The sequence below is a fragment of the Erigeron canadensis genome, chromosome 6 (assembly GCF_010389155.1).
Source record: "Erigeron canadensis isolate Cc75 chromosome 6, C_canadensis_v1, whole genome shotgun sequence".
NCBI lineage: Eukaryota > Viridiplantae > Streptophyta > Magnoliopsida > Asterales > Asteraceae > Erigeron > Erigeron canadensis.
In genome coordinates, this window is record NC_057766.1 from 6,354,979 (window position 1) to 6,374,988 (window position 20,010).

Consider the following 20,010-nt stretch of genomic DNA (forward strand, 5'->3'; position numbering starts at 1 on the left):
TTTTTGGATAACCCTGATCTCCATTGTTGAGAACATTTTGTGCGCACCAACATTTGAACTCAATGCCCCAAAGTCTTAAGTTCCCTCGGATCCATCTTTTTGATGGTTGATATATAACAAAAATATATAATTACAAAATACTTTAGGTAGTGATAATCTACAATAATATCTAAGCATTTACAACAAAGTTGGGAAACTATAGATATGCGACTTATACATGTGTATGTAGCGCATATTAAAGTGAGATTTCTTATGTGTCCTAGCAGATATTTGAAAAAATATAAATTGGAACCTTGTCACGCTCTAATAGCAAATGTGTTTTCACAAAAACAGCTTTCTACCCAGAATCCATGAAGATTAATACTAACACGGTACTCGCACAATACGATGGTATTAGTGGCGGTGATGGTGTGGTGGTTGGAGAGTATTAGTGGTAGAGGCGGCGGTGATGGTGTGGTGGTTGGAGAGTATTAGTGGTAGAGACGACGGTGAATGGAGTTAATACTTGATGTAAAAGTAATTGTAGTAATGGTTAATCAAACTTGTAGCGAAACGGCCAAAACCGACATAATGGATAATGGGTCAAATTGACATTGTGTTAAAACATGTACTATAGCTTTTAGTTTGGCCACGTTGATCAGCATCATCTTTTGTTTCCTCTCTAATGGTGCCACTGTTCCAAAAAAAAAAAAAACTATGAATTACAAAAGGATAAATGCAAAAATAGAAAGTACTTTTTGATAATTTACGAAAATAGCAGTGTTTTTTAAAAGTTTTACTTTTAACAGGGAACTTTCATTTATTACCGAAAATAATAACATTTGACACGCATAAATGATGACATGGACATTTTTTGATTACGTAACATTTTTTTAATGACGTGACATTCTTTATAACTACTGCAAATAAAAAGGAGCTTTCGACCAATTTACGAAATTAGCAGTGACCTTTAAAAGTTTCACTTTTTAGCAATGAACTCTCATTATTTTTCGGATTACTCCAACACCACCGGCGGTGTTGGAGGTGGAGATGGTTTCTTCTCGATTTCTTCAACCAATGTAGAAATTGTTAGCCGGTTTGTTCAAGTTCGAGCTAACCTCTGGATTTATGTCATCTGCTGACAAACTATCTTTAAACGGCCCAGATCCGTCCTATGAAACTCTCGTCTCACCTTGAACATCCTCATGATCTCCCCTCCAGCGAAAACGACGTCGTTTTGGCATCTAACTTTAGAGATTTTTTATCTCGAGATAGACGAAGAAGAGTTAGATCTATGTCTCCTTTAAGATCTTCATACGCAGCTTTTCAATGCTTGAAAATGAAAGAGACTCAACAAGAATCAATAAAATCAAGCTGAAATTAGCTTCAGAGGAAAACTACGAGAAGAAATACCTTGCCGGAACCGAAATTGAAATGGAATCATGTCATTTTTTGGAGGGGAAATGACATGGCTGATAAAACTTACATAATAAATAAATAATTAAAGAATAATTAATGTCATGTCATTCAAAAATGTCACGTAATAAAAAATGTCCATATCATCATGTACACGTGTTAGATGTTCTTATTTCCGGGAATAAATGAAATTTCATTTTCTAAAAAGTAAAACTTTTAAAGGTCACTGCTATTTTCGTAAGTTGGTCGAAGTTCACACAATTACAAATGCATAACCCAGTTAACCTGTTTGATAAGGCCAATGTCATGTTATCACGAAAAAAAACCAATGCAATTCTATACCATATCTATTTAACATCATAGCTAAGTTTTCACACAAGTATCGGGAATCAAAAATGACCTTGATTATTGTCGTACATATAAATTGCATGACACGTAGACAAAGGTTTCCGAAGGTTCCTTAGAGGTGCGTGAGGCTTGGATTCCATCTAATAGACGGATACAACTGATCGACTTCACGATCTTAAACTCAACATGTTATTTTGAGTCTTGACTCAAGATTCAAACACAAACTTGCCAAATTGGTCTCTTGTGTGACATCTATATATAAATAGGTCTTCAATTATGATGCGGAAGAGAGCAAAGTTTTTGTGTATACATGATGATTGTTTATCTGATTGGATGTTTGAGGGAATCGTTTACGGGATATTTAATCAAGTTTCTTTCTTCTAATTATCTGGTTAAATGTAAGTTTAATTTAAATTTTATACAAACATGATAAAACAGACATTTTAACAACGAGACAAAGTACCCGCGCATTGTAGCGGTGAGATGGTGGGGTGATAGGTCATAGAGTATGATAGATAACAGAAGGTGATAGGATATAGAGTGTGATAGCCAAATGCCTTAGCAGTCTGGGCTCCGCCCTCGAATTTAAAAATTCACCGAAAGTATATCGAATGACAATGAAAAAGCATGAAATATTAAGAACACCCATATAATTATTATAATTTATCGATGTATAGTTTTCGAAATAAAAGATTTTGAATGAATTAGAGGAATAAAATGATTTATGAAGGAGAGAAAAATAAGCGATTGAGATTTGAAGAGAGAGAAAAAATAAGTGGTTAGAAATTTTTTTTAAGGATATTATATGAATGTTGAATGTTGAAAGTTCAAAAATGAATTTGCTTCATAATATAGTATAGATTATTATTGGTACGATGCAAATGCTCATAAAAATAAGTCAATTTACTTCGGATTGTTCCCAAAGATTCATGAACCCCATACCACACCAAAATGTACCAGATTGCAAAACTCCCTTTAAACTAGTATCTAATTTAATTGTTGAATCATCTCAATTAGGAGGGCTTGTTATTTTTAATGTCAAATCTTAACAAACTAATCCACCAAATGTATATCAACGTAAATATCGATACTCGATCCTGTTCTGAATAGGATATGAAAAAGAAGAAATGTAAACCACCACCCATTGCACCTTTACTTGATAAGACAACCATGAACGTTACTTGCTGTAAAATCTTTCCTTGCTGGATGTAAAAGAAGATTCTAAGTACATATTGAAATTATAAGAAACCTAATCTGAGTTTGAAACTCAACATAAATCTGTATCAACAATCATTCTTCATAAAGAAAATATTCAGCTTAGCTGCACCTCATAGGTTCACGTGGGTTTCGTATCCCAACACACCAGTACAATTGATGAAACAAGGTACAACAATCTTGAGTGTTATATGTAAAATGACAATGGAAACGTCAATCAGTGAAATTCTCCCCATCTCACAGCTCATCCTGCATGACCAGCAACATTGTTAAAAACAGTCAGAAAAGTTACAAATGAATCAATTTGGGATATGATTTAGTCTGATCAGAAAATTGATAAAAAGAAACAGGTCTATGTGTCGTAGGGTGGACAAGGTACATTTGAAAGCATACACTCTCGTGAAGTCGTGAATCATCTTAAACACAACAACGAAACGATAACTGGAGAGGACATGATTGAGTACGAGATTACAGACAACCTAGGACGTCACCTTTCTAGTTTAGGGTAATTTTTTATATTATACAAAGTTTACTTCAATGAAAAATATCAAGCAGATAAGTTTAGAAATAGCTTTATGTTCTTATTAAGATTGTTTTTTTACGTTTATTAAATAAGAAATGATTAGTATTAGTTTCCAAATTATAAGGATAATATGTTTACAAGGATTTTATCCTTCACTCTACAAATATAGGGCTTAAGATTTATATTATTTTTACAGTTTATTGATTAATAAATTTTCGAATTTAGTCACAAATCAGAAAAGAGTTTTATTATAGTTTTTTGTTCCATATCAGTAACTTAAAAAATAAATCTGGAAAAAATGGTTTACAGTTAACCTGATCCAGCTAGTAAGAAAAAACTTTTCGTGTTGACCCGTTATAAGACAACCATTTGGCCCTTCTACATCTAAGGTATGGATATGAGCCATATAGTTATAACCTTTTTTTATCGTCTTAAGGGAATCAACCCATAAGTTTGGAACATTCATGATTCATGTATTATATGTTACCACAAGGAACAATCTCCACATCACTATATATCTGATATATGATATAAAAAAATAAGTAAAAAAGAGAGTTCAAACTTACATGATAATCATCATAATAACGCTGCATGAAAACAAAATGAGGATTAGATTAGGAAGAATTCATATAAACAATACCAAGATAGTGGAAAATATCCCAACTAAGCTTTGATTATATAGTATGATAACAGATGTAACAAGTGACAAGTCAAACCATTATAAATAGAGGTGTTTTTCGAACATTCAGTCGGTATGCGACATCAAGGAAACCTCACCGTATAATGGTGAAGCCTTGCACGTACCCTAGACAACGAGATGTTGACCATAGGCCGTTACAAGTATTCGAAGGAAAAAACCCCAAGACTTGTCATCCCTAAGGATCGAACTCAAGACCTTGGGTAAAACCTGGGATACCTCTGACCAATTGGACTAGTCATCATTGGCTATAAATAGAGATGTTGATTCTTAAAAACTAACTTCTCTGACAGGTAAAATACTTATTTAAAACCTACTTTCAAATTTATTTTTAAAATATAAAACCTCTTCAATCATTTTATTCAATTCGTTAACAAGTATATTACTTCTCTTGTTATATTTGACACTACTAAATTTTATGAAAACTTAATTTACCTGACCTGGCCATAAGAAGTAATTACACCCTTTAAAGCCTAAAAAACATTGCATTATCTATACTAACCTTTCGGTATCTATCCCTGCGCCTTCTATCATCGCCTCGTTCTCTTTTCCTCCTTTCGCCTTCTTCTCTTGCCCTTCGGTGTTCCTGCGCATTTTATAACATTCTCATGCATATCTATCAACCCAATTAAGGTATTGAATCTAGCGAGCTAGTCGCAGTTCGTCCAGTAACTCACCTCTTCCTCCTGTTCTTTCTTTTTTCTCATGGCTTCATCCAAAACTTCTTTTTCCACCTAGATTTCAAACAGAAAACGGATTTTTAGAGGATGTATGAATGCTTGTTAAAGGTGGCAATTTCAATCCATTCACTAATTAAGGACTAGTTTGGATCATCTCAAATAGATCAAATAACGTAATTAAAAAATTGATACATAAACAACATATCATATGGGACAAATCCAAAAATATACTCTAATTCATAGAATTTCCTAAATGGTTATATTTGAATATTTACATTGCTATTTCAATAATATAGTTTTTGCAATTATAAAACACAACATCAATTTACATAACAAAATGGACAACAAGATATTTTTGAAACACAAAAGCAGAGACATACCTCTCTGTGGGTGAAAACTTCTTGCACCACACTTTTTGCATACTCTAGATCATCACAGATCAGAATGTTGTCAAAAACCGAACCGGCTTTCACCTGCAACAGTTTAACAAAAGGTCAAGCTAGTTTTGGAACAATCTAAATATGGTTGCTAAGTGTTAAAAAATGCATCCTTGACTAAGGTATGATAGACGACCCTACCTGCCAAACGTCAATGCCCACATATTTAATAGGCTTGAGCACATAAAGATCAGGATCATCTTCAAATTCTGGGAAATTATAAAAATATATGTTAATATGCTTAACTTAAAAATTCGATAATATTGAGGTGAAAACTTTGACCCAGTTACTTGTAAAACATTTGATTCGGTTACTATTAATTTCATCTCAAATCAGTCAAACAGATGGAATAAAATACATGATAACTTAGAGGTTAAACTTGACCAAAAGTTTTCCCAAGTTTGTTAAGCATAATACCTCCGAACTAATTTTACCACAACGTGTGATTAATATTTGCTAACATGTTTGAGACAAAAATTATTCCTCAAAGATGTAAAAAGTTTTTACAAAAAAAAATTCAGGGAAACCCACCCAACCTATACAAAAAGCCACCTACTATGAGCTACTGTCCACCCCACCCAATTAACCACCACTACTTCAATAGTAAACAATAACATGCAGATTTATGTACCTGGATTATCAATCCAAGGGGTCCTCCATTTCCCTTTGTAGTTTGGATTTTTAATTTTCTGTAGTAACACAAAATTTGTTCAAGCTAATATATGGCCAGGATCATGGGCAAACTGTTAAAAGATGGTAGAACTTTTCTATACCTTTGATTTCCACGGCCCTTTGTATGCTGGATTTGGAATCTTTGGCGGTGTCCATACGCCCTTCACATCTTCGTCCCAGGTATCAGGCTATAATTAGTTCAACATAATAATGAGACAAGATTAGCACAATTTTTTTGGGAAACTACATGAACAGTATATAATCTTGCAGATGAAACTCAAGTACCACATCTGAACATAAACATAAGATATGGGAGATGCTTTCCATTTCAAAGTGATTAAGGTCTGAAAACTGAAACTTGTTCTAAATGTTAAGGGGTGATCTTTTAAGTCAAAGTGCAGAACTATTAAGAATTTAAGACAGTTTGAATGGTAAACTAAAATAAATGTCTAAATATGTTGTCACCAAAGTTAAATGAAAAATAAATTATACACATGTTAAAATTTTATAAGTACAATATTAATAATTGCGTTTAATGTAAAAATACTCAAGTCAAAAAAACAATAATGCCAAAATTTAACAAAATCAAGCTAGAACTTGATGAATTACGACTTGCCGAGCAACTAACCTTTTTAGCTCTCGGGTCAGGAATTTGTCTTGGAAGTGAATCATAGCCCTGAGATATTAAATTACATAAGAATTGTATTTCATAAATAACGGATCAACTGAAAATTCAAGCAAAAAAGCATACATTCTGCTACAGTGCTACACTGCTACCTACCTCTGGCTTGACATGATCTGGATCATCAATATATTCTCTGTCCTCCCAATCTACAGGCTGAAAAATCAAAAAAACCACTTATAAAGTTGCTCAAAGAACAAAATAAATAATTAAAAAAAGGGAACGAAAAGAAAACTTCATGTTTACAGTCCAGCAGACATGGGTTAAAAGGGAACGAAAAGAAAAATGCACTGGCATTATATAGGGTTGATTCGATTTATGTTTCATATCCAACAGCTCAAATGGGTTTAAAAAAATAGCTCAATAGGAAAGCTGTCAAATTGGTTGAAAGTTGTCCAAGGTACATTTGAAAGCATGAGTATAGAAATTCCTAAATTATTATGTTCATACTATTAGAGTACTACTGTAATAATCTAATTCATGTTGGCATAAATGACACAGGATGTATTCGTTAAAGAAATGCTATGCTACAGTTACACAAAATAGCGTACCAAATGATGTAGATTTCTCCAAGTTGTAAAAAGCGTTTGTAGACTTAGCATTTCTCTATTTGTAATTAGTTGATAAAAAAACAAATGGAGAAAAGTCTTTTGAGTCGAGCGAAGGCGACCCATCTCGTTTGGTCACAAAAAAAAAATTTCCATGTTGACCTATTACCCAACCTGCCCCAGTCAACCATTTGGCCACCTCTATTCATTGTAAATTCAGTCACAAACTGACCTTTTTGGCAGTCACATCTTTGATTTTACGCGGTGGAAGGATATCCCAATCTGTATACATGCTTCCAGAATCTCTTTCCCTGCCATCTATAAGAATGCTATAAGTTGCATCGGGCCGAAGGACAAACGTGTAGAAATGGGTTAACTTGTCAGTTTCACACTGCAGATCCTTCTTGATAGGATAATTTTGCCCCTGATATGACACGATAACGTGAAGCTTCTTTGTCTCTTTCGCACATAAATCTGGTCCAAACATCAGACTTCCAAAAGAGAAACAAACAAATGTAAACACATAAAACTGTACCACAGTCAAGACAAATAAACGTATAGATATGTTCTTCGTTAAACCTGTAAGGAGTGTCACCACCAAACTTCTTTTGGTTTACATATCCAGACATCAGCTTGATATAACCACCACCGCACTCGATATCTTGTTCGAATTTTATCGAGTACTGTAATACCAGTGTTCTATCTTTATTGCTGAACTCTGGGATCTTTGCAGAAATGGCAAAATGTCTGGCATCAGTTGCTGTCTGAATACCTGGAAGAATCGATAATGAGTCAAACATATGAAATATTCATTGATATCTTTTGTTTCGCTGAATCTCTTTTAAATGACAACAACACAAAATATAAAGGGTGTTGACAAATCTTGATTTCAAATAAGAATTCGGCCTTTATATTTTGGCAACTTTTGTTCAGATTACTTTAATTGCTAAATTGATATGGATTCCCTTAGAAATAGAAACATATGACGGTATGAACAAACGAATTTGTATTATTGCATATAACAAACTATCATGTGGAAAATAAATCCAAGATAACAAAAAGGATGTAATGCGGAAGAAAGTCCGTTTCAATTACTTTCAGTGTTGTAAATCTCGGTTATCATATATCACATCTCGGTGGTCGACTAAGACGATATATCCCCGATATATCGCTTAGTGGTGGTCAACCGAGACGATTCTGAAAAGCGATATTTACACCCTTGATTACTTTGCCACATAAATGGAAAAAATGCTATAATAGGCAGAAAACAGTTTAGGCCACAACAACTGGCCTTTGCAGTTGAAAACGGGAAGAAAAGATAATCCGTTAAAAGCATTGCAACTTTGCAAGAACTTGCAAACAAACCAATCATGTGCATCCTACCTAAAAATGGGCCCTCGCAAAGAAAATTTTCAAAGACATATTAACCCACATTAACACTTCCAAATTAGCAAAGAAGATAAATGTTACCTTTGTCATCCGGATCAGCAGCCCACGAACCAGCTGTGTGCTTAAACGTACCGGCCTTTCCTTCACTTCTTTTCCAATCAGACCTCACCCACCGGCTTTGCCACCCATCTATTCGCCACAAAGCACAAAAATAATACTTCGTTAAATAATCACATACAAAACCCTGTATGTGAAATACATTATTTCTAACCCAAATTATACTACACCAGGCATGAATGATGGCCCCTTAAAAGATATAACTGCCGAAATTAACTGCCTACTTTAACATACTTTTTTTTCAAAGGGATAGTGACAATTTTCATCGAATTACCAAAAATAGTAACATCTTTCCATTTTTTACCAATTATATCAACCTACTTTAAATTGTTATCTTCTGGAAAACTTTATATATATTTACATATTGTTTAGTACATTCTACTTATATGCAAACATGACATACAAGGTTGACTACTACCATCTATATCATACAACTTAGGTAATGATTGTTTTAGATTTAAACCATAAATAACTCATATGTGTGCTCCTATTTTTCAATATTTATCATTGCTAAAAGTCTGAATATCTTGCTATTTTCTGAACTTTAAACCCCAAATATTAAAAATAAAAAATAAAAAAATGCTAATATTAACTAAGAAAATTAGTCAACAGTTACCCAATCTTGTCTCTCATGAGATATGTGGCCGTAAGATGTAGCCAATCTTACATTTTTACCCCTGCCCAAAGGTAAAGAGACTGCTTCCAAAATACCTCCGGCATTTTGCAAGAAAAAGGGATCAAATCCGTTTTTTTTTTTTTTTTTTACCATTATAGCAAACCTAAAGTTAACCTCCCTCGTGGACTATTTCGACAAACGTAAGACTATTTTGGTAAACTATGCACTAAAGTACTACTATCATGTAGCAAAATATGAATATTACTACAGTAAACATTATATAATATCTAGTATCTGGTATTACACAAAATTAACAGTAAAATCTCAAAATCTATCATTATTATTATTATTTACTATTAGTACTCCCAACAGAAGTTCAAAACATATAGATTATGCAAAAATTAAAGATCCATCTACGGTAAAAAAAAAAAGGTGGGTAAAAAACTGACCATCAAACTTCTCTTCAAAGATGATCTCTGAGAAACAAAGATTGAAGTTATAGAGTAACACCAGCAGCAGTAGAAATGGAACTCCACCTCCTCTCTGTTTTTTGCCCATGTCTTTTTTACAAGTTACACTATAGCATAATACTAATAATTTGCTGAATAATGAATGTTACTTATAGAACTTTTTAATTCCAAAATGGTCCACAATTGGAGTTTAATTACAACCTTTGCCATTCTGTTTTTATCTTTTTTGCAAATTAAAGCAGCCATGTTATTTTTGCATAACCGCCGAAAATAAAATGCACCTTCGGACTACGAAAATAGCAGTGACCTTTAAAAGTTTTAATTTTTAGAAATGAACTTTCATTTATTACCGGAAATAAAACAAGTAACTTTCTCGTAAATTAATACGAAAAAGGATCAAACTACAAAATCTCAAACTAAACTCTTAAAATCAGTCCCTGGCAGCGGCACCAAAAACTTGATGTGTGAAAATCTAGTTAAATTAAAATCCTATAAATACTCCGAATCGTTTACCACACACAATCGGGCAGTGGACCCGTTCGTATGTAATATAGATTAAAGTAAGTAAAGGTTCGTTCCACAGAGACTAATAAGAGTTAGCGAGTTTTAAGTAATTTAAAAAGAGTTTGGTTTTTAAAGACACCACGTCATATTGATTTTAAATTGAAAGTTAGTTGATTGAAAGAGTTAGAAATTCCGTAGAATTTATCGAAAAAAGAGATTTGTTTTAAATCAAATAAGATGAGAAGATCATCTACTTCGACTCCATGATACACATTATTTAGGTTGCATATATTTGAAGAAACAATTCAATTATGTTGATTTTATAACCGAGAACTAACAAAGACTCACCCTGTACCCGTCAAGTTCGTTACTTTATTAAATTCCCTTAATTAACTAGTTCCATTACTAAGACCGGTACCCCAAGACGCCTTTCATAACTTTCCTAGCCAATTAATTGTTTTGGTTATTTAGATACTTGGAAGGGTTTCATGAATGGAATCTGCTGAGAGAGCGCTTCGCGAAAGAATCGTGTCTATTGATTGTACCCAACCATTAACCCGTTAACCCTTATTAACTATCAATTACTTCCTACCGTACCCGTCATAGAAACAATTGCTTCTAACCAAGCAATCAAAATAACTTCTACACAACCTAGTTACCACTGAAATTATGCAAAAATTATCCGCAATTGAGAGTTAAATAACAAAGAATTAATAAGCTAAGATTACGACACAACGTTAAATCAAATCAACTTGAATTCAAAAGATTTATGCAACCATTATTCAATGTATCACTTCATCTCAGTGGATGACGAATTATTTAGCTACTCATAATCAAAAACAAAGCACAAAGAGTAAAAATATAGAAGAACATATTGTACCAATGTGTAGAAAACAAGTAAACGCTAAGAAAATCGACAACCGAATGCCTTGGAGATCACGAACAACCCTTAGACCTTGATGGACGAAAAAGCTGCTAAGAATACCCCCAAAAAACCCTAAAGTCGACTAGAAGTGATTGTGTGTCGAATGGGAGGGTTATGGCCTTGTATTTATAGAGTTTGCAAGAGGTCTTCACAAACCGACCTACAGGTGTGACGCACCAAGCTTCAGGTGCGGCGCACCTGACCTTGTTACCAAATTTGAAGCTGCCCGATATGCGACGCACCATAGGGTTGGTGCGTCGCACCTCCCTGCTTTCCAACTTCTTCCAAGTTTCTGAATAGAAAATGCTCCGCACCTCCTTACATGGTGCGACGCACCAACCTTGTTTTCAGCCAAAAGTTGTAGTTTCCATTCCATCTTCACTCGTATGCGTCCACGAACCATCCCAATGCATCTTAAAGTCGTCCAACAGCTGTTTCTAACCATTTTACCTGTTCTAAGCCTGAAATCACTAGCAACACCATCAAAGCATCGAATATACATATAATTTACACATAATTAAGCTTAAAACATCTTAGAAACGATATGGGAATATGCATATAAATGGACATATCAGATCCCATGTACCGTCTTGATACCCAAAGGGAACACCGCATAGAGCTCATGTCGAGTGACTCACCATTCTCACACATGAGTCACTAAATATAGTTTCTCCTCTTGCCTTTGACAAGATTTGAACATGTGACTTGCAACCTTAATTTGTGATCACATGTTGACGGTACCAGTTGATCTATATATGATCAATTGGTTGAAAAGTTGTGTATGAAGATCATAAAGGAGACATAGATCTATCTATTCTTCGTCTATCTCGAAATTGAAAATCTCTAAAATTAGATGCCAAAACGTCTGCGTTATTGTCGGGGAGAGATCATGAGGATGTTTAAGATGAAACAAGAGTTATATAAGCCGGATTTGGGCAGTTTAAGAAGAGTTTGTCCGCGAATGACATAGATCCAGATGGCGAAGGTCCAGAAGTTAGCTCGAACTCGAACAAACTGTCAGAGGTTTCTAAGTTAGTTGAAGAAATCAAAGAAGAAACCATCTTCACATCCAACACTGACGAGGTGTTGAGTAATTGGACAATAAAATAGAGTTCATTGCTAAAAAGTAAAACTTTTACAGGTCATTGCTATTTTCGTAAATTAGTTGAAAGGACCTCTTTATTTTCAATGTTATAAAGAATGTCATGTCATTAAAACTGTCACGTAATCAAAAAAAAAATGTTCACGTCACTATGTACACGTGTCAAAATGTTATTATTTTCGGTAATAAATGAAAATTAATTTCTAAAAAATAAAACTTTTAAAGGTCACTGCTATTTTTGTAAATTAGTCGAAAGGTGTTTTCTATTTTTTGCAGTTATCCTCTATTTTACGGTCCCTTGTTTAACTGTGTAGGATGGATGAATATCCTTCAACTTTGGATTAAAATAGGAATTAACTACGGGAAATATAAAGCTTTCTTTCAATTATATCATGGAAATATCAGTGAACCTTTTAAGTTTTACTTTTAGCAATTAACTCTCACTTATTACGAGAAATAGTAGTAACATTTAACATGTGTAACTAGTGATGTGGGCATTTTTTGATTACGTGGCTTTTTATTTAATGATGTGGCATTATTTATAACCGTAGAAAGTAGAATGCAAATTTCAATCAATTCATAGCAATAGAAGTGACCTTTAAGATCTATGTATCCTTTAAAACTTTCAAACACAAATTTTCAATGCTTGAAAATGAAAGAGACTCAACAGATTTCAATGAAATCATGCTGAAACTATTGAATTTATTTAAGTTAAATTATTTCAAATTATCTTTTTAACTGCATATATACTGCTATATTATTAGGTTACACCAGATAATAATACTATAATAGCACATTGTGTAAAATTAAAAAATGAGCTCTACCACAAAAAGTAAGAGTCTCTACAAAATGGGCTAGTTTAACATATTTCATATTATATAAATTAAATTTTCTATGCTTGTTGAAGTTGTCATCTCCAATAGTATTATCAATTTGCCCAAGCAAACCGACCACCTTAACAACACGTCAGTAAATTGTTCCAATATTGAAGTAATAAACTGAACTCATTTTGTCTTCAATCAAGGATACTGAAACTCAGTTTGCTCATATCATATCATCATTCATATATAATTATCTATAAATACATGTACACACATACTTAAAAGAAAAATGAAGATGATCCCACAAACACAATTTTGTAAGCAAACTAATGTTTAGTTTGTCCAGTCAAACAAACCGATGAGCAAACTATCAATTGGAGATGGCCTATAATGCATTTATCTCTTTTCAAGATTAAGATTTTGATAACTCCAAAAATATTGTATAATTCATTAATAATTTTAGGCATCACTGATTTAAAATCCAATTCTAAACTATGACATTTCTTCGGAACTATAATCATAACCCACTTATTAGAAAGTCACATATCTTTCTACGTATACATCGATATATGTCGTCTTAGCCAACATCATCATCACTACCGCCACTCAACAACACTGTCAATCACCAACATAAATTGTCACCATCACGTCATCTAGGTTGTAAATTATCGACGTTACAATATGTAAATACCATGCTAGTATGTATATCAATGCGTGCCCTTACAGCCATAAACATGACCTGGCTAGTATGAATATCAATTCGTACCCTTACAATCATAAACATGAACTGGCTAGTATGAATATCCATGTATGCCCTTACAATCATAAACATGACCTGGCTAGTATGAATATCTATGCATGCCCTTACGGTCATAAACATGACCTAGCTAGTTTGTTTGTTAATCGTGCACTTACAGTCATAAACATGACATGGCTAGTATGAGTATCAATGCGTGCCCTTACAGTCATAGAAATGACCTGGCTATAATGAATAACAATGCATGCCCTTAGAGTCATAGAAAAGACCTGGCTAGAATGAATAACAATGTCATACAGTAGTTTAATAGCCATCGAATAATAGTAGCACACACAGGGTATCATGCAGTATAGTCTATAATCAAGATAACATTAAAGTATCCATAATGTAAGCGAATATGTAATCAAATGTATGCCAAAAGTGAAACCGATTATGTATCCAAAATATGTAATAGTAAGCGTTTTCAAAATATGTAATCATAAGTGTATCCAAAATATGAGATTATAAGTGTATCCAAAATATGTAATTATAAGCATTTCCAAAATACTTAATCATATGTGTATCCAAAATAGGTTGCACAAAGTCATATCATATAGTATCAAAGTATATACGTTTTACTATAAAAACAAATGATTCGTATCCTTTCAGCCCCATGAAAACATGTGACAAAGGGGACTACGAAACTCACCAGAGTGCTAGCAACAAGATTAAGCTACGCAAGATATCAGAAGCAAGTAACCGGCACGCAACAATCTGTTTCAAGGTTATCATAATTAAATATGTGTTCATTATAGGTAAACGTGCTCATAACGTGCCGCCAAGTGTTGACTAAGTTGTCCAAAAGCGTACTAGTTTGACTTTGACAACATTTTACAAATTTGACCAAAGTTGACCAAATTACGAGTTTGACTAAGTTGACCAAATTACGAGTTTGACTAAGTTGACCAAATCGACTAAAAATGATCAAAGTTGACTAAACCGACCAAAGTTGACTAAATCGAGGTAGTAATCGAAATCCAAGGTCTCAATCGAAAGTTGAGGTCTTAAATTGAATTTGGGGTCTTATTTCACTAAAAGACAAAATTAAATTTGAGAGGCTAGTAAATATGGGGTCTCAATTTGAAATACGAGGTCACATTTGAAATACAAGGTCACATTTAAAATACGAGGTTACAAATGAAATACGAGGTCACATTTGAAATACGAGTTCACATTTGAAGTATGAGGTCACATTTGAAATACGAGGTCGCAAATGGAAATACGAGGTCTCAAATCGACGGGGGTCGCAAACTGGGTTGTTCTTCCCCAAAATTCATTCTAGAAAACCCTAATTGTTTCTTTCGATCTGAAAGGTGTTTTTAACATCAGATTGTACTTTTAGACCCACAAATACGATAGGAAAACAATACTAAAGTTGTAAACTCGGAAACGCACTTATACCCGAAAACCCATTTGAACAAAGTTTATAAAAAGTGTACAAAAATTCTTATAACGCAAGATTTTGTTAATGAAATCACACGAGACTTTGACAAAAGTTTTGGTATATATTTCTAAACATTTTGGGCGTAAAAAGTTTGATACTTGGTGGGTATAGTGTGTGTATTAAAAGAAAAACCGAAAATATTCAAAAGAAGAGCATAAAAAGGGTTTTGATTCTTACATCAAATCTGACCAAAATAAATATTTGTAATGATGCTTAGAAGGTGGAAACACTGTTTTTGACACTAAATCTAAACAAAGTAAGGTTCGATTTCTATAAAACTTGATGTTTATGAGGTAGTAAAGGTGAGGTAATAAAAACGAGGTAGTAAGGGGAAATGAGGTAGCAAAGGTGTGTGTGTTTTTGCTAGGTGGCTAAGGTGATGAAAATGAGAATGTTTGGAGAATGAGAGTATTTATATGTAGAGTAAAATAGAAGGGTTTCCATGCTAACTCAAAAATGCGATGCAGACAGAATACGAGGTCGTATCACAAATACGATGTCAATACTAGAATACGATGCCGTTTTACAATTACGAGGTCGTTTTTTACTTAAAAGTTATTTTGACTTTGAAATTTTCGTGGTCAACTTACGGGTGTTACAATCATGCAATGGATATAAAAAATAGATGATTACTCAAGAACAATAACACAAATGTGTTGAAAAGTTTACAACATTGAATACATACATGCAAGAAAAACCAATATATATATATATATATATATTTGAATGAAAACCACATACGCTTTTGCAATATCGAACACATACATTTAGTTTTTGTAAAAGAAAACCAAAAATAAATTAAAAAAAGAAAAAAAAAACAAAATGTTCAATAAAAGTTTTCAATATATAAGTTGAGAACATAAAAGTAAATGTGTGGATAAAACCAAGAAGAAGGAAATAAAAAACTTAAACAGAATCCGATATGTTAAGATCCAAATAGTTTTGAGAGTTGTAAGATAGACCAATAGCACCGTGCCACTGCCAAGTATATTTGTCGAGAATACAACAGCAAAAAAACTGTGCAAAAATTCAAGAAAAATTGAAAGAAATAATAACCCAAATGGGATCCGATATGATAAAATTCGAAAACTGATGCGGGATGTAAGATGAAGTAATAGAACAGTTCATTAGCATAATGCTTAATGATATTACAATGTCTCCTACTTCTAGTATGAACCAGAGAAAAAAAAATTGTGATAAGAAAGCTTTCTTTTGTAGCATTAATTCAAATTAGTGAATTTCAAGCCCCGCGTTGATGTTCTAATTGCTAATAAGCTTGTTGTAATCGTCTATTCTTTAGACAAGAGAGACAGTACGACAATTTATACGTTTTTGAGTAGTCCAGAAGATATTAAACATCACAGAGCTCTTACAATTGCTCTTATAAATGGAGAAGCTCCTTTTGTCATGGTGGAATTAGAAGGAGAGTACCCAAATCTCTGTTATCACGTCTTATTGGACTTTTCACCATGGGTCGTCTTTAGCCGGATGAGAAATCATGTATAGGTCACGTCTAGATCTAGATATCTGCCTTTCTCGACGTGAGAGTAGTCTTATTAATACATGTGATTTACTATTATTTTAGTGTTTGTACTTTCATTATTTCATTATTAGAGATTCAAAATAAACTTTTAATTTTAAATCTTTAAATTTTTATATGATCATTTTGATACATATTTAAAAAAATAAAAAATAAAACATAAAAATATTTGTTTTGATTAAGGATAGATATAATATAATCATTACTTAAAAAAAGCATAATTATTACTTTGAAAACTTTTTCTAGTTAAATATTTAATAAAAATTAATAATTAAAAAGTTAGTCTGAGTTTTTTTTTTCCAATTAATTAGATATATTATCAACATCCAAGTCTTCAACTCATAGTTTTAGTAAGTTTTTTATTTTTCAAGACAAACCTCGTATCTTATTACGTTTTAATATTTTTGGATAAAGATTTATTAAAGTTTTACCAACTTCATAAGTGAAGTTGGACAATTCTTAATCATCGGATTAAAATCAAAGGTCAAGATTCAAAACTTAAATTTGAATCTTAACCTTTAATTTTAATATAAGGATTGAGTCCCTTTATCTTCACCTGTAAAGTTGAATTAACTTTAGAGTTCATCACTCCAATATTATTAGGTATAAAAAGCTGTGGAAATTCTATGAAGATTGGGAAAAAGAAAAAAAAAAAGGAAAAAAGAAATTGACTTGAATTGACATTTGGTTTGTGATGACTGATTTTCTGAACACGTCGCACCAGCCAATCGAATACTTCTGTTTTACATATTGCGGATGTGTGGGGCGTCCCACTTGGACTTCTATTCTTTTTGTAAATCATTTTTCAAACATAACATGATGTTACAAAAATATCACCAAATATCAACTGTTTGAAAAAAAAAAACATTTAAATTGTCTAACCAATGCTTCTACATTATATTTAGATATATAAAAATAAATTTATTCTTCTATATAAAATATATAAATAATTATTTTTTATTCTACAATAAAAACTAAATACAATAAATAATTATATTATCTCTAGATGTATATACTAATTAAAAAAATAGTATTATATGAATAATTGGAAAACAAATTAATACTGAGTCAAAATTAATTTGGAGAGTGATATTTTTACAATATAATTTTGCCATCTACAATAAAGATACAAATTTTATTGCACAGGGTACAACTGCATAATGCAGATATTGTTGTAAATTGCCAAATTGTATTGTAGAAATATCATTTCCCAATTAATTTACATCAATGTCTTCCTTTCTAATATCACCAACATCGAATACCACACAAATTTGTCGGACGGATTATTTTTTTGAAATTGTAAATTGATTTACCGTCACAAATCTGATGACATCTTATAATTAAACTAAAAATATTTAACGAACTAAAAAAATCATTAATATTGTTTAGTATGTAGTTAGTTAATTAGTAAGAAGAGTATATATACGTGTATATAAGATATAAAGTATTATATTATATTCTATAATATACAGTATAAGATAAAGATCAAAAGAGAAGATAGCTTTAAAAGAAAAGAGTAAAAAAATAAATAAAATTAGCTTGCTTTTTTTTCACTTTTTTATTCTTTCTTTAATTCAATTAAAGTTTTTTTTTAAGAATTCGAAATTCTTTATCCCAAAGAACCGTTAAGCTATATGAGAAGTCTATCCGTTTATGGCGGTGCCATGACGGTTAAAGGAAAATCCCGTTAGGTAGATAGATCACATTATCACCGATCACCTAAAACCTATCACATTTATAACTTATCACTCTCATCAACTACCCTTATGTATATCTTTAAGGGTGAAGCCTATACTGTACCCTTACATAAATAGCTCACTGATTCGTGTCGGAAACTTTTTGTTTTTAATTTTTTATATATTTTTTTGAAAATGTCTTAATTAAAAAAATAATAATAAATAAATAAACTAATTTTATTATCTTCTATCTATACTACATAATAAAGAGAATAACCCTTCATGTTGAAAGTTACATGAGAGGAAATGTATAAATTACCCTTCACAAAAAACTCTTTCCTTTTCATTTGTTCACTCACACACATGTAACTCTCTCTCAATATCTCTCTTTTTTCTTTCATTTGCACCTGATATTAATATCCGTTGCAACGTGTGCGTGTGTCGTGCTAGTACTTAAAAACTTCTTTCAAGATCCTTAGTCATACAACATATATTTATACGTTTTTTCCCCTTTATTTTACAAATTTGACAAAGCATTTTCGTAATTTCAGAAAGCATTAAGGGTATTTGTTCAAAGAGAGGATCGAAATGATTTAAATGGAGACCTTTGGGAGTTGACCGTCGCTTTCACTTCTCATTCAAAGTCTTTGCCCGTATTAGACTCGGCGTTTGCCTATTTTTATTTAATTATCGTATTAATATATTGTATACCACATGTCCCTCTTTATAGTTGATTCTAAAAATAGTATCTTCAATAAAAATAAAAAAATAACACATCTTATTAACGTTACAATAAGATCTAATCACAACTAGTTATCCCAAAATTTTATGTTGTAACATCACAATTAGTATTTCATATAGATACACCAAAAATGGCATAATAAAATTTACGTTGTGAGCCAACTTTTGTAAGGAAAAACGAACATGGTACCCGCATAATGCGGCGGCGAGCCGGCGATGACGGTAACGGTGGTGGCGGCGATGGATAGTGATGGTGGTGGCAACATCAATTGGTGTAGGTAAAGGTATTTGATTTAAATGGGGTTAGTAAAGATATTTTATAATATAATGGACTAATAGTGTAATTTAATATTGGGTTTTGCTAAACAAAGCCCTAAAAGCTTTCGTTAAGGTGCATTAAATAGTTATACACTTACCATAAAAATCAAGGGTGAACTTTTGATATGGAAACGTACCACCTTTTTATGCACATTAAGTGAAGCCCTATGGACTTTATTTAGCATTTTTTTTAATATTAAGAGTTGATGGTAATTTAATTCATTAAAGGTATTTTGGTCAATTCACATATTTTATTTTGATAACTTTTGAACATGAGCTTATTATTTTTATATAGTAAATATAGATATAGATAAGAAATATATGCATTGCTTTGTCAACTATTTAAAGAATCGA

At 32.3% G+C, this 20,010-nt stretch overlaps 1 protein-coding gene across 1 annotated transcript; it reads right to left on the bottom strand.

Annotated features, from left to right (window-relative positions):
- Nucleotides 1–2,924: 2,924 nt before the first annotated feature.
- On the bottom strand, nucleotides 2,925–9,896 carry LOC122603031 (calreticulin-3). Its single transcript, XM_043775644.1, has 14 exons — nucleotides 9,769–9,896; nucleotides 8,668–8,775; nucleotides 7,777–7,969; nucleotides 7,430–7,688; nucleotides 6,749–6,805; nucleotides 6,596–6,643; nucleotides 6,069–6,155; nucleotides 5,927–5,984; nucleotides 5,437–5,504; nucleotides 5,239–5,331; nucleotides 4,856–4,912; nucleotides 4,681–4,764; nucleotides 4,048–4,068; nucleotides 2,925–3,207 (listed from the first exon to the last, which is right to left on the bottom strand). Exons 1-14 carry the CDS (start codon nucleotides 9,875–9,877, stop codon nucleotides 3,196–3,198), a joined length of 1,254 nt encoding a protein of 417 aa, XP_043631579.1. The 5' UTR covers nucleotides 9,878–9,896; the 3' UTR covers nucleotides 2,925–3,195.
- Nucleotides 9,897–20,010: the final 10,114 nt, after the last annotated feature.

What these genes read in the sequence shown, in the direction of transcription:
- LOC122603031 (XM_043775644.1), bottom strand. Translation starts at nt 9,877, where the DNA reads ATGGGCAAAAAACAGAGAGGAGGTGGAGTTCCATTTCTACTGCTGCTG. An exon ending in AAGGGCCGTGGAAATCAAAG is followed by an intron (nt 5,985 to 6,068) that starts GTATAGAAAAGT and finishes GTGTTACTACAG; the next exon opens with AAAATTAAAAATCCAAACTA. An exon ending in TGGGCATTGACGTTTGGCAG is followed by an intron (nt 5,332 to 5,436) that starts GTAGGGTCGTCT and finishes AAACTGTTGCAG; the next exon opens with GTGAAAGCCGGTTCGGTTTT.